The sequence below is a fragment of the Brachionichthys hirsutus genome, chromosome 6 (assembly GCF_040956055.1).
Source record: "Brachionichthys hirsutus isolate HB-005 chromosome 6, CSIRO-AGI_Bhir_v1, whole genome shotgun sequence".
NCBI classification, from domain to species: domain Eukaryota; kingdom Metazoa; phylum Chordata; class Actinopteri; order Lophiiformes; family Brachionichthyidae; genus Brachionichthys; species Brachionichthys hirsutus.
The window spans coordinates 7,195,442-7,214,051 of record NC_090902.1 but is presented as its reverse complement, the minus strand read 5'-3'; the positions used below and the strand labels follow the sequence as shown (position 1 = coordinate 7,214,051).

Sequence of the window (18,610 nt, the reverse complement as noted above, 5' to 3'; positions counted from 1 at the left end):
AACAACAGAGGACTCGAGTCGCAGGAGCTTCAGTGCTCTGTTAGCACAGCGCAGAAACGGGTCTGCACTCAGTGGCGCGCACACACACACACACACACACAAAACCTTGATGAGGCTGTCATCAAATTCTTGAACAGCTCAACCCACCAACTGGCAAATTAAACTCATTGCATGTATATACATATTTTAGTGTTTGTGTGTGTGTGTGTGTGTGTGTGTATGTGTGTGTGTCAGACCCTTGCAGTGGTTATTGATTAGCAAGTGGCCTGTGCAGCTTCCAGACCTCCTTGTTTCTCATCCTTTCATGCCTTCACGTATCCCTCTGTTCAATGCCTCTCTCTTGATTCTTCAAACACACACTATCAAACATTTCTAGAGATTTTATCTTTTTGGAAAATGGGCCTTTACATCCCATCCTCTAACGCACACACAGACAACCCGTTCATCTAATCTGAGATAGTTCTCCTTCATCTGATCTCTCCTGCTTATCCCTTCACCTGCATTCGCGTCCCCTTCATGCCCCCAGCGGAAACGGTTTCCTCCCCTTCCCCTCCAGAGTCATTTTACAAAGCCAAAGGTGTGATGTAGGAGAGAAAGCAAGATTAAATATAGAGCTACATGGAGGACACACACACACACACACACACACACAGAATCACCGAAGGTTGTGAGGCGAGCTACAAGACAATGGTTTCCACGGAAATATCTGAAATATTTGGTTTCACACCAAACCAGGGTTCTGGTTTTTTTATGAGGGAGGGGGGGAATGACAGGAATGCCGGAATGACAAGTTCTGGACAGACGGTCCAAACCCGAGCAAACATGTCAACATAATACTACAAACAATATTCTGTGAAACCATGTTGCTTCAGAAAATGATTTACTGTGTCACTGTGGAGGACAAATGCAGCGGAGCTCACAGGAAGCCGCTGGATCTCAGGCCGAGATCCGAGCCTCGGACTATCTAGCTGGTTTATAAAGTCACCCCATCCACATGGCTATCACTTCAACATTTCATTTTACATCTTGAATACACTTAGATTTGAATAAACGTTAATTGTTTATGATGAAACTCTCGTTGCATGTACTTTATATGTTAAATGTTTCATGTATCAAAGTTGAAGTCCATTTATTCCAGCTTTCAGTCCAAATATTCAGCGATTACAGAACTTTCATTCTACATATTCCAACTTTCATGCCATATATAAATCGTCCTTTTTTCTTTGATGTTGCCTGCCAACATCTTCCTAAGGAGGAAATATAATGTCATCTTCCCTCAATTTTATCATCTACTAAAAGATTCATGGAGTAACTTTGAAGTCATGTGAGGCAATTCTAGTAATGTGAAGTGACAACGATCAAAAGACTAACTTTGCTTCTCTCTCAGCTCCAGTGATAAAAAAAAAATGAAAAGAAAATGTATAAGGTGTCAACCAACTATAAATATTAGTATTGTGTAGGAAATAATCTACCAAAGTGAAAATCGGGAAATGGATATCTGTGAAAGATGCAGATCCATTAAGCAGTTTGCATACAATAAAAACGTCACCTGAAATGTGTCAAGAATTACAGACCAATTCAAGTTTGATGGAGACATATTCTATTTCCCCTTAAGATGTCCAGCCGCTATTCCTTTAAGAGAAAGCTTAATGTGACCTTTTGCCTCCGACTCTAATCCAACCTGCTGTTCTAAAAAGAGGTTGATAAATTTCTATCGATCTCGTCATCGTGTGCTTCCATGTCGAGGCCAAAGCTTTTAGATGCTCCTTTACGTACCTAATGACTTTGTCCTCTTGCCAGTTTGACTCTTTCTTGCTTTCTTCAGTTACTTCTATAATTTATTGCCTCTTTCTTTTCTCCTCAGAATCTATCCAACTCATCATCTGCAGGCCAGTGGGCACAAAAAAGCCGAACAAGTGAAGTCCATTCAGAAGTAGTCAGAATGCCGTTAACTGGAGGACATTAGGAGTATAAGGCCTCCTTGAATGTCCTCGTTTCCGAGGAACAAACTGTTACTCCGCCTCACAATATCACAAATTTATCCGAGTAAAAGAAAAGCTGGTCAAATTCCCACTCTCAATTGGATATAATCTGGATGCCATCACTTGGCTCCATCTTGTTCAGCTCCTCCGGGGGCTGACCCAGACTGCACAGGATTATGGGAAGAAGAGTGGCTGACCCAACAAATCCAGTGCCTGCGCTAGGGGTTCCCCTGGCGGGAGGGCGATGGGGTCCGCTGTGCAGTGTTGGAGTGCAAACATCTCCCGGGCTCCGGACTCTCCCCGCCATCAAACGAAACTGCAGCCAGTCAAGCAATGTAAAGCAACCAATCGCCGTGGCAGCAGACAAAATGACTGCAGTGCAGAAAGTTGGCGTGATCAAAAGTGACAGCGACAGTCTGCCAGTGTTCAAGGAGACATCTCAGAACGAGATCAACAGCCTGGCGCAGGACGACATGGGGTCACAGGGGTCAGGCAGCGGCGTCTATTGCCAGATTAAATCTACTGGGACAAATCCAAAGGACGCAAGAGCTAAAAGGATTGCTCGGTACACCAATGGCAGTGTGGTAGCCTCTGATGTCATGGGAGGGGTTTGCGCTGAGGCGGCAGACAGTAAGGAGTCATCGCACGAGAGGATGAGGGTGCAGTCACTCCGTGTGGAGGGTCATCGCTCCGTATTAAAGACAGGAAGCGTCTGCACAACTGTGCACGCCACCCCACCACGACCCTGTCGAGTGATGACAACTTCCCCCGCCCCTCTGTGCGAGACATGCGGGAGGAGGCGATCGCAGGTTACACCGTGCACAGGTGCATGTCGCAGGAGGGGGGCCGTCGATCACATAACGAGCAGCCAGACTTTACCCAATCCGCAGCAGACAGCTCTGAACCAGTCAAGGAAACAGTCTGCTCTGGACCCCCAGACCAAAAACACAGTCACCGCAAACACCTCGAGGCGCACGTCAGTAAAGACTACTCAGAGGCCTCACCTGTCACACACCATACCGAAGACACGCAGTTCACATCCCAATCACGCGTCGCAAACTGGAAGCAGGACAAAAGAGTCAAAGCAGCAGACAAGGCCGCATTCCGCAGAGTTTACAGATTACAAGGACTCAGCCACACAAACAACAGACACACACAACAACGCAGACACAACAGCCAACGCACATACGCCACAAACACGCACGCCTGCTGCAGAAACAGCAGCGTCGCAGTCGAGCGAGGAACACCAGTGCGACCGTTCCACAATCCAACACACTGATGAGCATAAATACACGCCGATCTGCATCACAACCAAACCGCCAGCGTCTTCCTTGCAGAGTGACCCTCAATCTACCATCGCACCACCACTCCCACCAAAAAACTCTCCTCAACCCACTCGCTCCCAACCGGACTCGCCCGCAGCACAAACCAAAAACACCCAGGAGACCACGGATGCTGATAAACAGCGGATTAAACTCAAGGACGACACAAAAAAGGAGAGCAAATCATTTGTAAACCACATTCTGCCTTGTAAAACTCATATGCAAGCACAATGTAACGGGGCTCCCGGAGGACTGCTGGGGGGGCCGGCAGGGAACGCGCCCCACGGGCTGGAGAGGCAGCTGCAGAGTGTGGAGGAGAACCTGGTGTCCAACCAGGAGAAGATCAAGGTGCTTCTCAATGTCATTCAAGACCTGGAGAAGAGCAAGGCCCTCAGTGAAGGGTAAGAGAGGGGGGTTATGGAGGGAAGAGAATAGAAATAAGATTCTAAAGAACTGGAGGACGACGTATTCAATGAGTTAAAAGAAAAGAGAGAGTTAGATATCAAGACTAGAGCAAAAAGGAGAGAAAGATAAAGATGAGGAACCTGAGAAGTGGGATGAGAAGAAAAAAGCGAAGAGAGGTGGAGATATCAAAAGTAATAGTACAAGCTTAAGTACAAGTGTGAGCGAGTCAGCTGCAGTGATAACGAGAAGAAAGACAGGGGAGGACAGGTGTCGAGAGAGACCACGAGATTAAGAGAGTGGATCCGAGGGTTTTTAGCAAGATATACCGACAAGCTTCAAATCTATGTAATGGATTTTATATGTCAGGAATGCCAGCAGGGAACTCCTGCAGTGTGTGTGTGTGTGTGTATGTGTGTGTGTGTGTGTGTGTGTTCAATCCCGTGGGGATGAGATACCAGGCCGCGCTGCTAGCAGGTCCCTCCTCTGTTCTTTAATGTAGTTTATCTTCCATGTTTTTCCCAGTTTAACTTGCCACTAAAAGATGTCATACTGCCCCCCCCCGACTTCAACTAACCATCTCTTGTTTTGCCTTTTATTCATGAATCCTCCCCTCCGGCTCGAGATCCACAGCCACATCCCAGCTGGCTTTCCTTATTCACTTCACTTTAATGAACACTTTCTCCCTTTCTCCGCTTCTGCCCTCACATCTCGTTGTTAATTCCCGTCTCTTCTTCTCTCAGTCTCGACCTCTGAATGTGAGTCATGTCTCAGCTGTGAATCACTTTCCCAACTTTGATCCTTCCATTGTCTCTCACTCTCACCTGCTGTCCTGTCATATGGCAGCAATCAGCGTGCTCAGGTTTCTGCTTCGTCTGCCGCTCTCCCGCCTCAACTTCGTCCTCTCTATTTCACCTTTTCACATTTACTCTCAGTACTTCTTCTCTCTTGTCCGCGTTCCATCCTCCCAACATACCCCCCCCCCCCCCCCAGTCTCTCATCGTATCCAAAAGTTATTTTTCCTTTCAAAACTCTATTATTTCCCCATCTAGGGATCTGGAAATCATTTTTCCTATTGCCGTTAATGTCTCCAGGTGAATCTGATCACATTTGAGCAATCGATATCTAAACTATTAAAACTGACTTCATCAGATCCTGTACTGATGATCTTGCCGCACAGTCAGTGTGTGACAAATAACATTTAAGGGGTTAAAAAGAAACAAAAAGAGTACAATTTAGAGTGGCAACGTATCTGATGCTGTGCCAGAAACGAAAGTACTTTCAGTGAGCTGAAAGTATTGGCCGAGTTAAAAGCTTGTTGCTGTGCTCAGCTTCTTTCCTGCAGCAAATACTTGTCTTGCTGTCATTGCCATTAATAAAGGGTGGGAGGGGAGGAAAGCCAACGCCAGTCACACTGCCTCCCTCCATCTTATTAAAATGTCTGCGATATCAACGTAAGCCAGCGGCGCGCTTGTCCTCATGGCTCAGAGGAAGGGCAGCCAAAAATATCTAAGAAATCGCAATAAGGCATTTTGATTACGCGAAAAACTTATTTTAGTTTCTCTTCATGTTCTGTGCTCCGTAAAACCTGAGAACACAGTTTGCATTATATTTTTAGGATCGCTCAAAAAGGAACGTAATGCAAATATTTTTTTCCCACTGATAATATTTACATGATGTAATGCTCTAAGACGCATTGATAGTCACTGAGGTCGGTGCGACTCCAGCGGGTCGATAAGTCCCGTTACCACTGGAGTGGAACATCAGATGACTTCTTGTTGTTGCACTGAAGAAATAGAGATCTAGATCAATAACCTTTATTATGACTCAGACAGTCAAGAGAGCAAGGAAGATGACTGTTTGTGTCTAACACAAAAAAGCCTTTCCGTTTCTGTATGTCAGTGCAGATTGGTATATTTATCAACCTCAATTTAACAGGGGGAGTTTCCAAGATGTCAAGATGGAGGTTCTTCTTGAAAACACTTATTTCATCAGTGGAGGATGAGTGAACAACGAAGGTGATCTGGAAGCCTGCGTGTGAATGCTTATTTCCGTCTGTTGTTTCCACAGTCGCAGCTCATACAGAACCGGTCAGGACATTAACAACTGCCCCACCTGTCAGAAGACAGCCTGCATCATCTACAGGTAACCTCATCGAGTCACCTGGCTTATTATGTTATAGAACCAACCAGACGAGTCATTCGTCCTGGGAGACAATACTACAAAGCGGAATGCCTTTTATAGCCATCAACGTCTTGAAATGTCCCCCCCCCCCCCATATATTCAGCGTGTTGTTCTGTTTTATGTTACGTATCCTGCTGTCGGCCTTTTCTCGGATGACAGTACGACTCATGCATTATGTCCCTATTATATGAACACTGCTAAAGCGTGAGCAAGCCCCTTCATATCTAAATGAATACATGCTGCATTAAAGAGATGAGAAGAGGATGCGCTCTCCAGGAAAGTTAGATACACATGACGATTCCACGCAAACAAGAATATTAATTCAGACCTAAATGATGCATCTTTCCTGTTTCTGCCATCCCTTTTGTGTGACCCAAATAAGTAATTGGATTCTTAGATCTGCAACTTGAAAAGCCAGGGCTTCACAATCTGATAACACATTCTGCAGTGTAATCCTCCCATTCCCACCGCCCCATCCTGATTTTCGTCTTTTCATTATGTAAATCATCACCATGCCTATTTGATTTCTCTCTTTCCTTTCCATCACACCGTCTTCCTCGGAACATGCTTGCCTCATCCTATGTGTCAAATGGCAAAGCAATAATTTGCCAGTTCTCCTCTCACAATCTCCTGGACTCTGACCTCCGAGATAGAAATTATGTTGTTTTCTTTTATTTTAAACAGCAGCTTCACTGAAAATACAAAAAATAGAGGAGAAAAGTAATTTTCAGATGCTGCGTGAATAATCTGGCATCAAATACTAGTCTTAGTCCAGAAATCAATACATATATCAATAAATATAATCATGCCTGGAACTAATTGTACTCTTTTGCAATCATGGCTCCCAACATGTGCATCCCTCCAGTATTCCTAACATCTGTTCCACTGTCGGCTCATCAATGCATTTGTTCACACACTTCTCCCTCTATGTAAAAGATCTGTATTGAACACCAAACTTAAAACGTTAACTAATTTAACTTGGTAATAAATGAGTGTTTGCGTCTCACATCTGTAGCCACAGTAGGCTGGCTGTGGTTTGTGGCCTCCAGGATTGGGGGAAAAGAGAGGTTATGGTGCAGATTGGCTGTTTTAGTATTATCAGTAATAAATGATGGGAGCTAAACAAATTTAATTTTAGATTTATTCCAAAGCTTAACAGTATAAACCTGCACAAACTAAAAAACAGACAAGCACATACACATACTTCCCGTAAGCAGGAAGATATAAATGGTTGAAATGTGACCTAGTTGTGGAGAATATGAATGTTAAGCCCGTCCACTGTGGATCTGAGGAAATCTCATGATTCACTTGTGGTTTAAGGGTGCCTTGAGCACAAATTGATTTTCAAAATAAATTCTTCATCTAAAGCCGATTTTTTAATTGCATGAATTGAAAATGTCAAGGTGGCATCACAGGTGCCGCTAGTGCCTTCCAGCAGGAAGGTCCTGGGTTTAAATCCGCCTGGGGATCTGTGTCCCTTCCACACAAAGTTTGCCTGGGTTGCCCCGGGTGATCTGGCTTCCTCCCAAAAACAAAGAACAAGAGCAATATAGATGACTTTGGCTATACGTTTCCTATAGGAGTGAATATAATTGTGAATATTGTTTTGTCGTGCCAAGTGTGGGCCGTGTGATGAACTGGCAGAGGGTACTTTCTCCCCAATGTCCGCTGGCATTGACCGATAAGCCGTGAGCACAGGATAAGAAGTGGCAGACATTTGGATGGATGAGTTGAACAGAATTTTAAGTGACCTTCTCCAGTATCTTGTATCAAAGCATTCGCCGATGTCCCAAATCCACTGCACTAATTAATTAAATTGAGCTAATGCTGCTATTGACGCTGCTGCACGTCTCCAGCATTGAAGAGCAGTCGCTGCCGCAGTTAGCTCAGTGGAAAACGATCGCATCACTCACATCCCTCTGCTCAAATATATCACTGTACCAAGACGCAGCGCAGACACGGGCGCTGTTTTAATGCTGCAGAGTGCACTGCTGGTCTAGTTCTTTATGACTAATCACTGATCAGGATTACAGTCTGGGTGATGCCATGGTAAGTATTGAAGGTATACATGTAGGCGATGCATGTATAGTCGTGCCCCTTTCCGCCCATCATCATCATGTTGATTTAGATTACTTTAGATAAGCAGCTGTTGACATTGGGCCATGACAGAACTGATTCAGAATTGCAAGTGATAAGGATCAAGATTCTGATGTGCATCACCCAAAACCCTTGCTGGCTAAATTATGTTATATTCCAAAACTCTATAGGAATAATAATCTAACTGCTTCTCGCAATGCTAACAAGCACGCACATATCCAGGCACGCAGTTGAACAAATGCAGAGGACGGCTTGCAGAATGAACGTAGCGCAGTAGCTTTCCCCGAAGTACAAAAATCAAAAAGAATACTGGTGAAAGTGGGGAAGGCATTGGTAGAGAGAGGAAGATAAGTAGTTGGAGAGATTGAGAGAGGGGGCATCTTGAAACCTAGTGAAGTGTGTGGGTAAAAAGGACCTGACAATGATAAGTCCTCCACTCAATCACAAGAACTGATTGAATGTAGTACAGGTGCTGCTTTATCTTTGCTTATAGATATTGTGCATCAGGCTGTGTGTGTGTGTGTGTGTGTGTGTGTGTGTACGTGCATGCTGAATAAATCTGTTATATTTTATTCATGGTAGCGGTCCCCCTCCTCTTTGCACGCAAGAGTTTTACCCCCCCTCTAGTTACCCCTTCCCTTGCTCTGTCCATCCCCGAGCTCTTTCTCAGTCATCTAAAATCGTTTCTGCCCTCCTTCTCTCCTCATCTCTGGTGGCCCTTATCTTCTCTTCCTTCACATCCTCCCTCTTTCTTGCTGTTTTCTCTTTCATTATTCAGTGATCTTTTTGCCCCCCTTTATTAAACCTTTGCTTTATTGCAGCTCTTCTCACATGAACCTACTCTTGTAGACAGAAACACTGTTTACCATAGCAGAGGGGAAGCTTATACCATAGTAGGACCTGCAGCAGTGGACACTTCAGAGATGAGGGGAGATGACAAGAGGCGAGAGAGGAGGGAGATGGATAGAGAAAGAAAAGCCAAGAGGGTCGCTTTGAACACATCAAAGGAGCAAAAAAGTTCCTCCCTTGCTCTTGCTCAAATTCTCCTCTCCTCTCTCCTGTAAACTGACATGCTGTTATCTATTGGAAGTGTATGTGTGTGTGTGGTGAAGATGAATGCATGTGAGAAAAGAACACCATTTTAAATATCCACATAAAACCGCGTTATGGGAAAGTGCTAATATGTTTTCACTATTCCTCAACTACATTGAAAACTTTCACTCTCCTGTCTCTCAATCTGTCATTTTCTAATCTCTCTCTCTCTCTGCTCAGCAGACCTCCACCCATCCTCTCATCCCTCTGCTCAACTGCATCTCTGGACCATGTTTAGTGTATTTCATCGGGAAGAAATCGATGTGACGTGATTTGACGTTACCCACATCCTAGTATAAATCATTCTCTCTCCTTTTTTTCCTCTTCTCATTCTTTCCCTCCTTTCCAGTGTGGAGCATGATTTCCGACAGCAAGAGGGACACCTACAGGGTGTCATGGAGGCCTTGGATGGGGAGTACGATGTGCCTGCCCCCACCTTGACCAAAACCACACCATCTCCTTCATCCACCAACCACCCTAGCACCAAGGGCCGAATCAAGAAACTCCGTAAGAAGTGTTTCTGGTGGCTATAAGATTTGGGGAAAGCGTGGGTGATGATTCCATCTCGGGAGACCCCACGGCGAAAGGTTTTGGAACAGAGCTTCTCTCTCGTGGTCCTGTGATTGCGCTTCAGCGTCATTAAAATGAGTGGGATCATTTTCCCACCTGCATCCCTGTAAATGGCCATTTTTCCCCAGAGAAATTGTACTGTGCTCTCAAAGTACAGCGGGGACCAGGTGGAGAAATAGGATAAGCATTATAGGAGAAGGAAACAGCTTAAAGTTCTCACCTACAAGGGAGGCATAACAGAGAAATGCAGCACTGGCACTTTGGATGACAGACAGGTGGACAGACTGATTCAAGCCTATTTGGGCTCATTTACAGCAATAAGCAAACTGGACCCTGGAAAATCCAAGGAATCTGGCATTTATTCGAAATACTGTATCTTTGGATGGCCTAATAGCCAAAATGTGAATGTAGCACTGGCTGAAGGGCTCCGAGGATGAGCGTGGAACTCAAGCTGACGAGCCCGTAGAAGCAAAGAGACGCTTCACTTGATGGATATCAGGGTTTCAGAGAGCACAATGGAGATTGCGTTCAGAATTCATTAACAGACAATGTGACGGGCAGCTGATCACAGACTTGCAGGCCATGTCAGAAAGTCAGAAGCCTGTCAGCGCTGACAGGATGATCGATTCCCCTGTATTAAAAATCCAAAATGGAAGCGTTTTGATGCAACGGCAGTCGTTTTATCAAGGCTTTTAACACACACAGAATTCTAAACAGGAGCACAAACAAGCATAGACTGTATACCCGCGCGCAAACATGATGACACGTGTGCACGTGTGAGCAAATTAAAGCTCGACGTTAACAAGTAATCACAGAATTATCGTTCTGTATTCAAGTTTCACCAATGTATCCGTGCATATTTGCAAAGTCTAAGATAATCAGGCACCGACTGTGTGTGAGAATTCTGGTGCATTATTCTTCATCTGATATTGCATAATGTACTTTTTGGAAAAACAAAACTACCAGTTTCATGGACTGCAGTTTCATAGTAAGTAAATACAGTCTACAACATTGAAAATTCAACAAACAAAATGAACGTGTGCTCAGGCTTTTTATTTATCCCACGAGTTGGTTAAACCTGTTTAGAGAGGAACCAATGATCTCCACGAGGGTTAGGGTCTTCAGTTGCTTCTGGATAGCAAGCTGCCACAAAGAAAAACCCTGGACCACTCCTACTAACTATCAGCCTGCGAGCTCCCACAATGCTCCTCTCCTCCTGATCCTCCTCTTACATGTGCAATAAAAGTCTGTATTTTAAACAAAATGTGCCGTCTTTAAAACATTTTGTGCTTCAGTATGAAATCTCATGGCAGACAGGCGCTGATGTAACGTCTTCTTGTTCTACTAGTTGGAGTGCAGGATTTCTCTGTACTTACAATGAGGGCATGCTCTCGGCCCATCGTGATGACAGTCCGGTTGATGATCCTCAGCAGAGACCCCACAATGTCCTGGATGTGTTGAAATGTTTGGCCCTGTGAGAAACAACGAAGCACAGACAAGTGAACAAAGATGGATGGAGAGAACGAATAAACAGGGAATAAATATTGTCACTCTTCCACAGGCGATAACACTCAAACACATGCAGATCAGAACAGTGACTTCCTGTCAGACTTCCTTTCTGCAGCCGTACTTCCCTCGCGTAAGCTCTCAGGACTGTGGGGAAAATCAAGCTGGCACTCACAGCCCAAAGCATCGTTCTGAATGGAAGGATTATAGACGAGATTAATTGAAAGCAGAGGGAAAGAAACTGTCAAAATATGAGTGATCTTTGCACGCGTGCTGCCAGCAGAGGCGACCTGCATCAAACCTACCGTTTCATCCATTTATATATATCTATGTTATAATAAACTTCCAGATGATGCAAAATCGTTCACAATATCATTACCTACTTTTCTTCGGTGCATTTTAACCATTTCACTACTACTTGATTAAGCACATAAAAAACCTTCAATGCGAAAGTACGTCGGAGTTGCATTTAGATAAAAAGCGGAAATGTGAGCATATAAATGTAATTTGTGAACACTTACACTAACATTACGAAATACACCGAACACACACACACACACACACAATGCTCGGTCAATATAAGCGGACTCTGGACTAACTGGGGGGCAGTAACTCACTAGCGAAGCATCTGCTACATCCTAACAGCAGATCAACATCAGCAGTAATGCTCAAAATGTGTGTGTGTGTGTGTGTGTGTGTGTGTGTGTGTGTGTGTGTGTGCGGGTGTGGTTTATGTTTGCCCATGAGCTGATCAGCAAAACAAAGAATGGGCCAAAAATAACAGATGCGCTAGAAGTAGATGGAGTCAAGTCTCTCTCTCTCTCACGCACACACACGCACACACACACCTACACACACACACACACACACACACACATCTGTTCATCCTGAATGGGCCTGAATATCTTTGGAACTCTCTATTCTGGTCTCCTACAACAGTTTCTGATGCAGTTGACTCAGAGCTCTCTTGTCCTGATTCTCTCCTGCTGAACACAAACAGAAGTCAATATTCTGTTTATTTATTCCAAACTGGTTCTTCATCTCTGCTGGTGACATCATTTAAAAAGAAAAACAGAGCACTAGGTGAAGAGGAGCCAGAACGCTGCGGCGATTTCTCTCTGACTCGCTCTCTCTTATTGTCCTCCTTTTAATCACACACACACGCACACACAAACACACACACAGTATATACACTTCCAAGTTACTTATGAATTCAGCATGCACTCTTCCCCAGTCAGAACTATCCATCTACTGTTCAGACTTCACCCTCGTTCTCCGTCTGCCTCGCTTTCTGCAGGTGTCCCTCGTTTGGAGGTATCTGTGTGACGATTTAATAAGGTCCCACCCAGAGAGAGGAAGAGAGGTGGAAAAAAACAGGGCAAAGATGCAAGGAAAATAAGAGGCGGAGGATGAAAAGGTGACACCTTCATCTGTCTCTCTCTCTCTCCTCTACTCTGTCATTCCCCCCTCTCGCTGTTATCTTGTTCTCCCCTCGTCCACTTCCAGACAGTCATCTCCATCTTATAGTCGATGAAACCTTCAGACTTCAGACAGACAAATAAAAGTTTGCATAAAGGTTTGGCACGACGCAGCATCATTGACGTCACGTACAGTATGTGCACAGTTTGATGAAGCTAAGCTACATGCTCTGGATATAAAATATGGGTTATGGATGAACAGAGGGGACTGAATGGACTACAACGACGAGCGTCCCCAGTCATTCTTGCATCAGGACAGATTTAGAGGTCAATGTCGGGCTTTCGGCAGGAACACGCTTCGCTATGAGTTCAACACCATTTCTCAGCACAGCATGATGGCAGGGTCTGTTTCCTGAATCAAAATGATTGTCAGTATATTTGCCGTTTCGTAGATCAAGCAGGTCAGAACTCACTGAACTACATTCAGCTTTGCTCTCATGACACTCCTAAAGATAGGTGGCCTCCCTATGCCTGCCATACACAGATGTGTGAGGCCGCCAGAAACACACGTCCTCTGGACTGGGACACCATGCACCAATTCTTGGGTCTCTGCAGCAGGGGAATAAAGGCCTGCAACCTTGAGTTCTTGATGGAAAGGGAGTAATGAACCGGTTGCAGACCAGGACTTGTCACTGGAGGAAAATCAATGGTGGACTCAACATTAGTGACAGCTCTGTTCCAGTGAGCCTCCCAGTATCAGGTTATAGTGAGGACTGTTCCCTTAATAAAGGCGAGTAGATCACCCCCCCAGATGTCATCAACAGTCTTAAGCCACGCGTGCAATGGGAACCAGTACACACAAGAGCATCGCCTCTTCAGAGTTGGGTTGACCTCAGTGCTGTTCAACCGGTACTTCATCCATCCTTGACTCTTTGGTTTGAGCTGAGTTTGAGTTTATTTATTCATTTACTTGAACGGGTTTACGCTGGAACCTGGCGGGGCACACCCTGGACAAGTTGCCAGCTTATCACAGGGCCAAATAGAGAGGCCCAAATGAACATACAGTGTGTGTAGATTTCTGTAGTACATTCTCACTTATATTATAATGGAAGTGGTAGTTTGATTTAAAAAGAAAAAAACAACAAAACAAACCGTATGAGGCAGTGTGTGTACTTTTTATTAGAGACTTCCATTCGATTGGAATGATGTGCTGTAATGTTGCACCTCAACTTGCTTTTATTTAAATTTCATAAATTTGCCTCCTCTCGAGTCGGTCCATTCTCCTTTTCCTCCGTGCTTCATGAGTGTTATCCAAATTAACAGAGCTGAAAGCCATGCCTTCACTTCAAAAGTCTCAGCAGGCTGCCAGCAGCATACAGCAGCAATCGGAGAGCCCTCAACTGAATGCTGCTGATGTATTTGTTCTCTGCATATTAAAGTTGTTTAGTTCAGGAATGAAAAGAGTTTGTTTCAACAGACAAACATCCAGCAACACGAATGAAACAAAATCAATTAGATTGTAATTGGTCAAGGTATGCTTCGTTGCATGACTTGATGAGTGAAGACAAAACAGCTTAAGGCTATTAGCTCTACCGTTCTTCACTACGGTGGCGCGGCGCTCAAGGGTAGCGCAAAGTCATCCAAAAGACGACAAAAGACGAGGAAGAAGAAGACTGCTGTTCAGTCGGTGATGACTTGCTGCTGATTGGATGACCTCGGCTAAGATAATGCAGCATGTATTTTATCCACACCTGTTTATCTTGTGATATGAATTGCAGGTGAAGTACCAGTACTCGAGTTTCCCACTGACATTTTTAGTATGCAGTCACCGAGGAAAGTTACAGATCACTGGAATTGATATTTACATGTGCAGGATAGGAAATGTCAAACTGTAAAATGCAATGAAAGAAACGCAGTAGAACTGAGAGAGCAACGGGATATTTGCGTCTCGCCTCATGAGAAGCTGTGACTGACAGTTTTCATACTTTATGCAAAAGTAAATACTGAGTTGAACCTAAATGTGACCTCAGCAATTACTTTTCAGGTTTATACACGTTTCCACTACTGTCTAAAAGTACTCCAAGATATGTCTAATTAATGACAAAGTAAGACTGTCTCACCACATTGTCCCGGCTGAGGACCTCCAGGATGTTATTGAGCAACTCCAGACTGTTCCTCCTCTCGCCGTGTGGACCATCAGCCATCGTGGCCAGAGCCCTGCTCAGCTCCCGCAGCATCATGGGTAACAACACATCACGGCACTCTGAAAAAACAAAGCCACACCTGACCGGTGACCTACGTAGTTCAGATTGTCAGTAAGAAGAATTCTGTGTACAGTATGACATGGTGTAAGCAATAGTCAGGGTATTTATTGTAGGAAGCTTAAACGCAGTCCCATGAAACGGCAGGGTTCAGTTTAAAGAGTCTTCAAAAGCCCAACCAGGGTGATAATTGGTGCCGTACCTGTGAAGCAATGAGTGATGATGCCTCTGCACCTTCATCCCTAACCCCAGACAGCACAATGGAGTTATATCCATCAAGTGTCTGTTTACGCTTAAGTGTGTGTCTGCTGCTCGGTCAGCCACACAGTCAACAAGCACATTGATCACTGGGGATGTTTTCCCCATTCCGTCTCTCTGAAGGATCCCAGTCTTAAATTCATTCATGAGTTAATTTGGTCTCACATGCAATGCATCGGCAATGACTTCATCCACATTAGAGGATCAGAGTCAAGTCAAATCATTTTGTTGAAATGCATGCTGTACACTTTTTTTTACTAGTGTTTCAACGGATTTGTTTGTTGTTATTTTTGTCATGGATGTTAAATGGTCACATTCCTTCCTTCCTAGAAGTCACTCTAGGAATTAAAGGAAATCTCAAAGAACTAATGCAGTTTTTAGAAAATGCAGGAAAAACATGCAAGGCTAAACTCTTCAAAATGCCTAATGAAATTGTTTTGTTGAGATGTCCTCCTGAACAAAATAATTTTATTGGCATAAAACCGGCTTCTAAAAATACATCTTGTTACAGCGACACTAATGCCGACGTTAACGAGTTAATGATGAGGCGATTTGACTAGGTACACTCTTCAAAGATAATTAAAATCATTGATTTTTGAGGAGGCCGTGCAGCCTATTAAAATTCTCTGCTGTTGAGAGGCTAACATTAAGCTGTTCAGGCTGCAGTAATGAAAATGCACTCAGTCTAATATTTAACTCAAGGTCAGATGCAAACATGGTATAATCCAGGTCTAATTCTGAAAGTGAAAAAAAAATAGACACGTTTAATGGAATATAACTGGTCCTTTTTATTACTACACACACACACATCCTTTATCCCACCCATAGCTGCAGGTAGAAGGAGTCCACTATAAACTCATTTAAGTTGATGCTTATTAGTTCTATTATTAACTGCATCATGCCAGGTTTGTGTGACACTCAAACCTGCAGGAGGAAGAAACACGAGTCATCAAATGCATCTTGTTACTCAGAAATGGAGGGAGGAGCCTATGGATTCTGGGCAGGTGGATGGGAATCCAGAGGAAAAAGAGGGAGGATCACACAGAATGAGATTGGATGACAGACAAAAGTAAAAATCTCTTTCTACTTTACATAATCACTAATGTACAGCTTCAAATAAAAATGCCCTTTTGTCACACAGGAATAAAATCAAAGAGAGTTGGACTGGTCTGTGCACTTAAAAGGAGAGAGGAGGATGTTTTTAATTCCGCCAGCTTTGTATTTAAGTAGAAACTGCTAAATCTGTTTAATCCATCAGAGCACATACTCATCATCCTCTGTCCTTTCACAAAGAGACAACAATGCGTACTTCATAGCAGCATTGTAGTGCGTGAACTTGAGAATTAATCCGCCCGGCTTCCGGCTCACTGGATGTGGCATTAAAACTGCGGAGAATTCCATTCCTCGGTGGAATGACCCCAAAGCCACCTGCTTCTTTATTTCTATTGATTTTAGACAGAAAACTAGCACATGTGTTTTGTGCAGCTTGTTCACAAGAGCGGACGTGAAACAGAATTCAGATGGAGAAGCTGAGAGAGTATCCTGAAATATTCCTCTTTTTATATATAATGTGAGGAGCCAAGCTGAAAGAATGACCACAATACCGAGTTCCAACGTTTATGTCTGACCTTACAAAGAAAGAAGTGCAAGATGCCGCCGTGGAATGCAACTGGTCTGCAGCTTAGCAGCACGTTACACAAGAAAAACACAGCAAATACGCGCAAAACAAACAAATGGAGTAAATACTTCAAAAGGTCATTAGTGCAATATCTGGTGTCTGGACATGACGTTACTGCAGGGCATGATGGGTGAAATGTGATGCTGTCATGCTGCAGCGGCTACTTTATGTGCACCTGCAGCACAGAGCAGCAAACGCCACAACTCACAACAAGCAAACTTCAAAAATGTTGTTGGTTTCATTGAATTTGATTGCTTTGATTGACAAAACCATGTCAAATGAAAAAGGGAAGCGTCTTATTTCAATGCAATGTCATTGTGAAAAATGTCTTTATGTACCAATATTTGGACAGGCCTGCACTTCTTTACAGTAATGGGTCAACTTTCTTGTTTTTAAATCATAAAACTGTGCCTCTTCAAAGTGGTCCAATCAAACATGATGGATGCCTCCTGTATTCATGTTCAGAGTGTTTAAACAGTTGCTTAACAGAACTCCGTGTGGAGTGGAGCCCCTGAAGGTCGTCTTAGTGGAATTTGATTTCTAGACTGAGCCAAAATAAACCTTAAGAGTGACATCATCTTGGCTCAGCAGCGTCGGTGTCTGTACAAATTTGCTCTTATTAACAGGAGCGTTCATAGATTCTGTGAAAAGCCTTTGACAACGAATGAAGTGAATTCCCCTGGAACCAATGCATGATGTGTTTGGTCCAGAAAGGCAAAAAGCTTAACTTGAGCTTCCTCATACATCCTAATTTTCTTTCTTAATTACATATCGGTCAATTGTTTCAAATTAAATGATCCACACTGCACACTTCTGTAAGTACAGAACAGTAACATATGGGACATGGGCTCTAGGTCTGCTACAAGATTAGAGCTTCTCAGGCAGAACTTCCTGCATGCAAATCCAGCCTCCTTTTGCAAGAGCTGCCAGCGTCCGACCGCAGCCTCGGACTTAATCCTATCATCTTCAACCATTTCTGCAGAGGTCTGTTTGGTGGCGCTTGCTAGCAGCTGCTTTGTCTGAAACAGAGCTGCTGTCTGAGCGGCTGAGCTAAAGCAAAGCGAGTGTTCTGGCAGTGCGATCAAGAGATGCAAAAACTACAAGAGGCACCTCAGAAAATAGCAGAAGAGCACAATAGAGTTTGTTGAAAATAAGATGTTTGATATAACAGATGGTTATCTTTGGAAGATAAGCACTTTTTCAAGTAAACACACACAAACATGCTGGACATAGCTGCAATAGCACTTTCCTCTGCAGAGTTGTGTTTCTATGTCCCACTTGCCTGTGTGATTTACAGTGAGCGCATGTTATGTGATTCACCCCACAGTGCAAATATGTTGTAAATCAATTTGGCCATGCTGTGGAAGAGAGCTTTGCCAAGGGGGCGCTGACTGGCAAAGGAAAGTCAAGGTCTCGGAAGGAATTGTAACTTTCGTCCTCATCTAGCATGGATCACGTGCAGATACACACCCTTGTTTGAAGAAAACACACACACACACAATGTATTCAAAGCATGCATCAATCTCAATTGGAAACAGCATATTTGTTCAAGCTGAAGTGTCCCTTTAATTTTTAATACAAATCCCTGTCCCAATGCCAGAGTCTGAATTTTCCTCTTCCCGCGTGACATTGCTTCACTGCCGTTTCACTGAAGAGATGGAATCTCTTTGCGTCTGTGTGAGGGTGCAGTTATGTGTTTGGTTTGCCAAGTTGCCCAGAGCCGGCAGCAAGCGCCGCTGGCAGGACACCACACAGAGAGCCAGCTTTGATGGCTCAGCAGTGAGCTCATCCTTTCTCTGCTCTATGTTTTTCAGTTGACAACCACACACAATAAAACATG

The 18,610-nt window shown here is 44.0% G+C and overlaps 1 protein-coding gene across 1 annotated transcript in view; it reads right to left on the bottom strand.

Moving 5' to 3' along the window:
• The window catches only part of dock2-like (dedicator of cytokinesis protein 2), a 67,517-nt gene that overhangs the window by 23,967 nt on the left and 24,940 nt on the right, over positions 1–18,610 (bottom strand). The window contains exons 25-26 of the mRNA XM_068740507.1: positions 14,694–14,836; positions 11,026–11,121 (exon numbers count right to left, since the gene is read on the bottom strand). Of these exons, the coding sequence (XP_068596608.1) occupies positions 11,026–11,121; positions 14,694–14,836 (239 nt within the window). The remainder of the gene's footprint in view (positions 1–11,025; positions 11,122–14,693; positions 14,837–18,610) is intronic.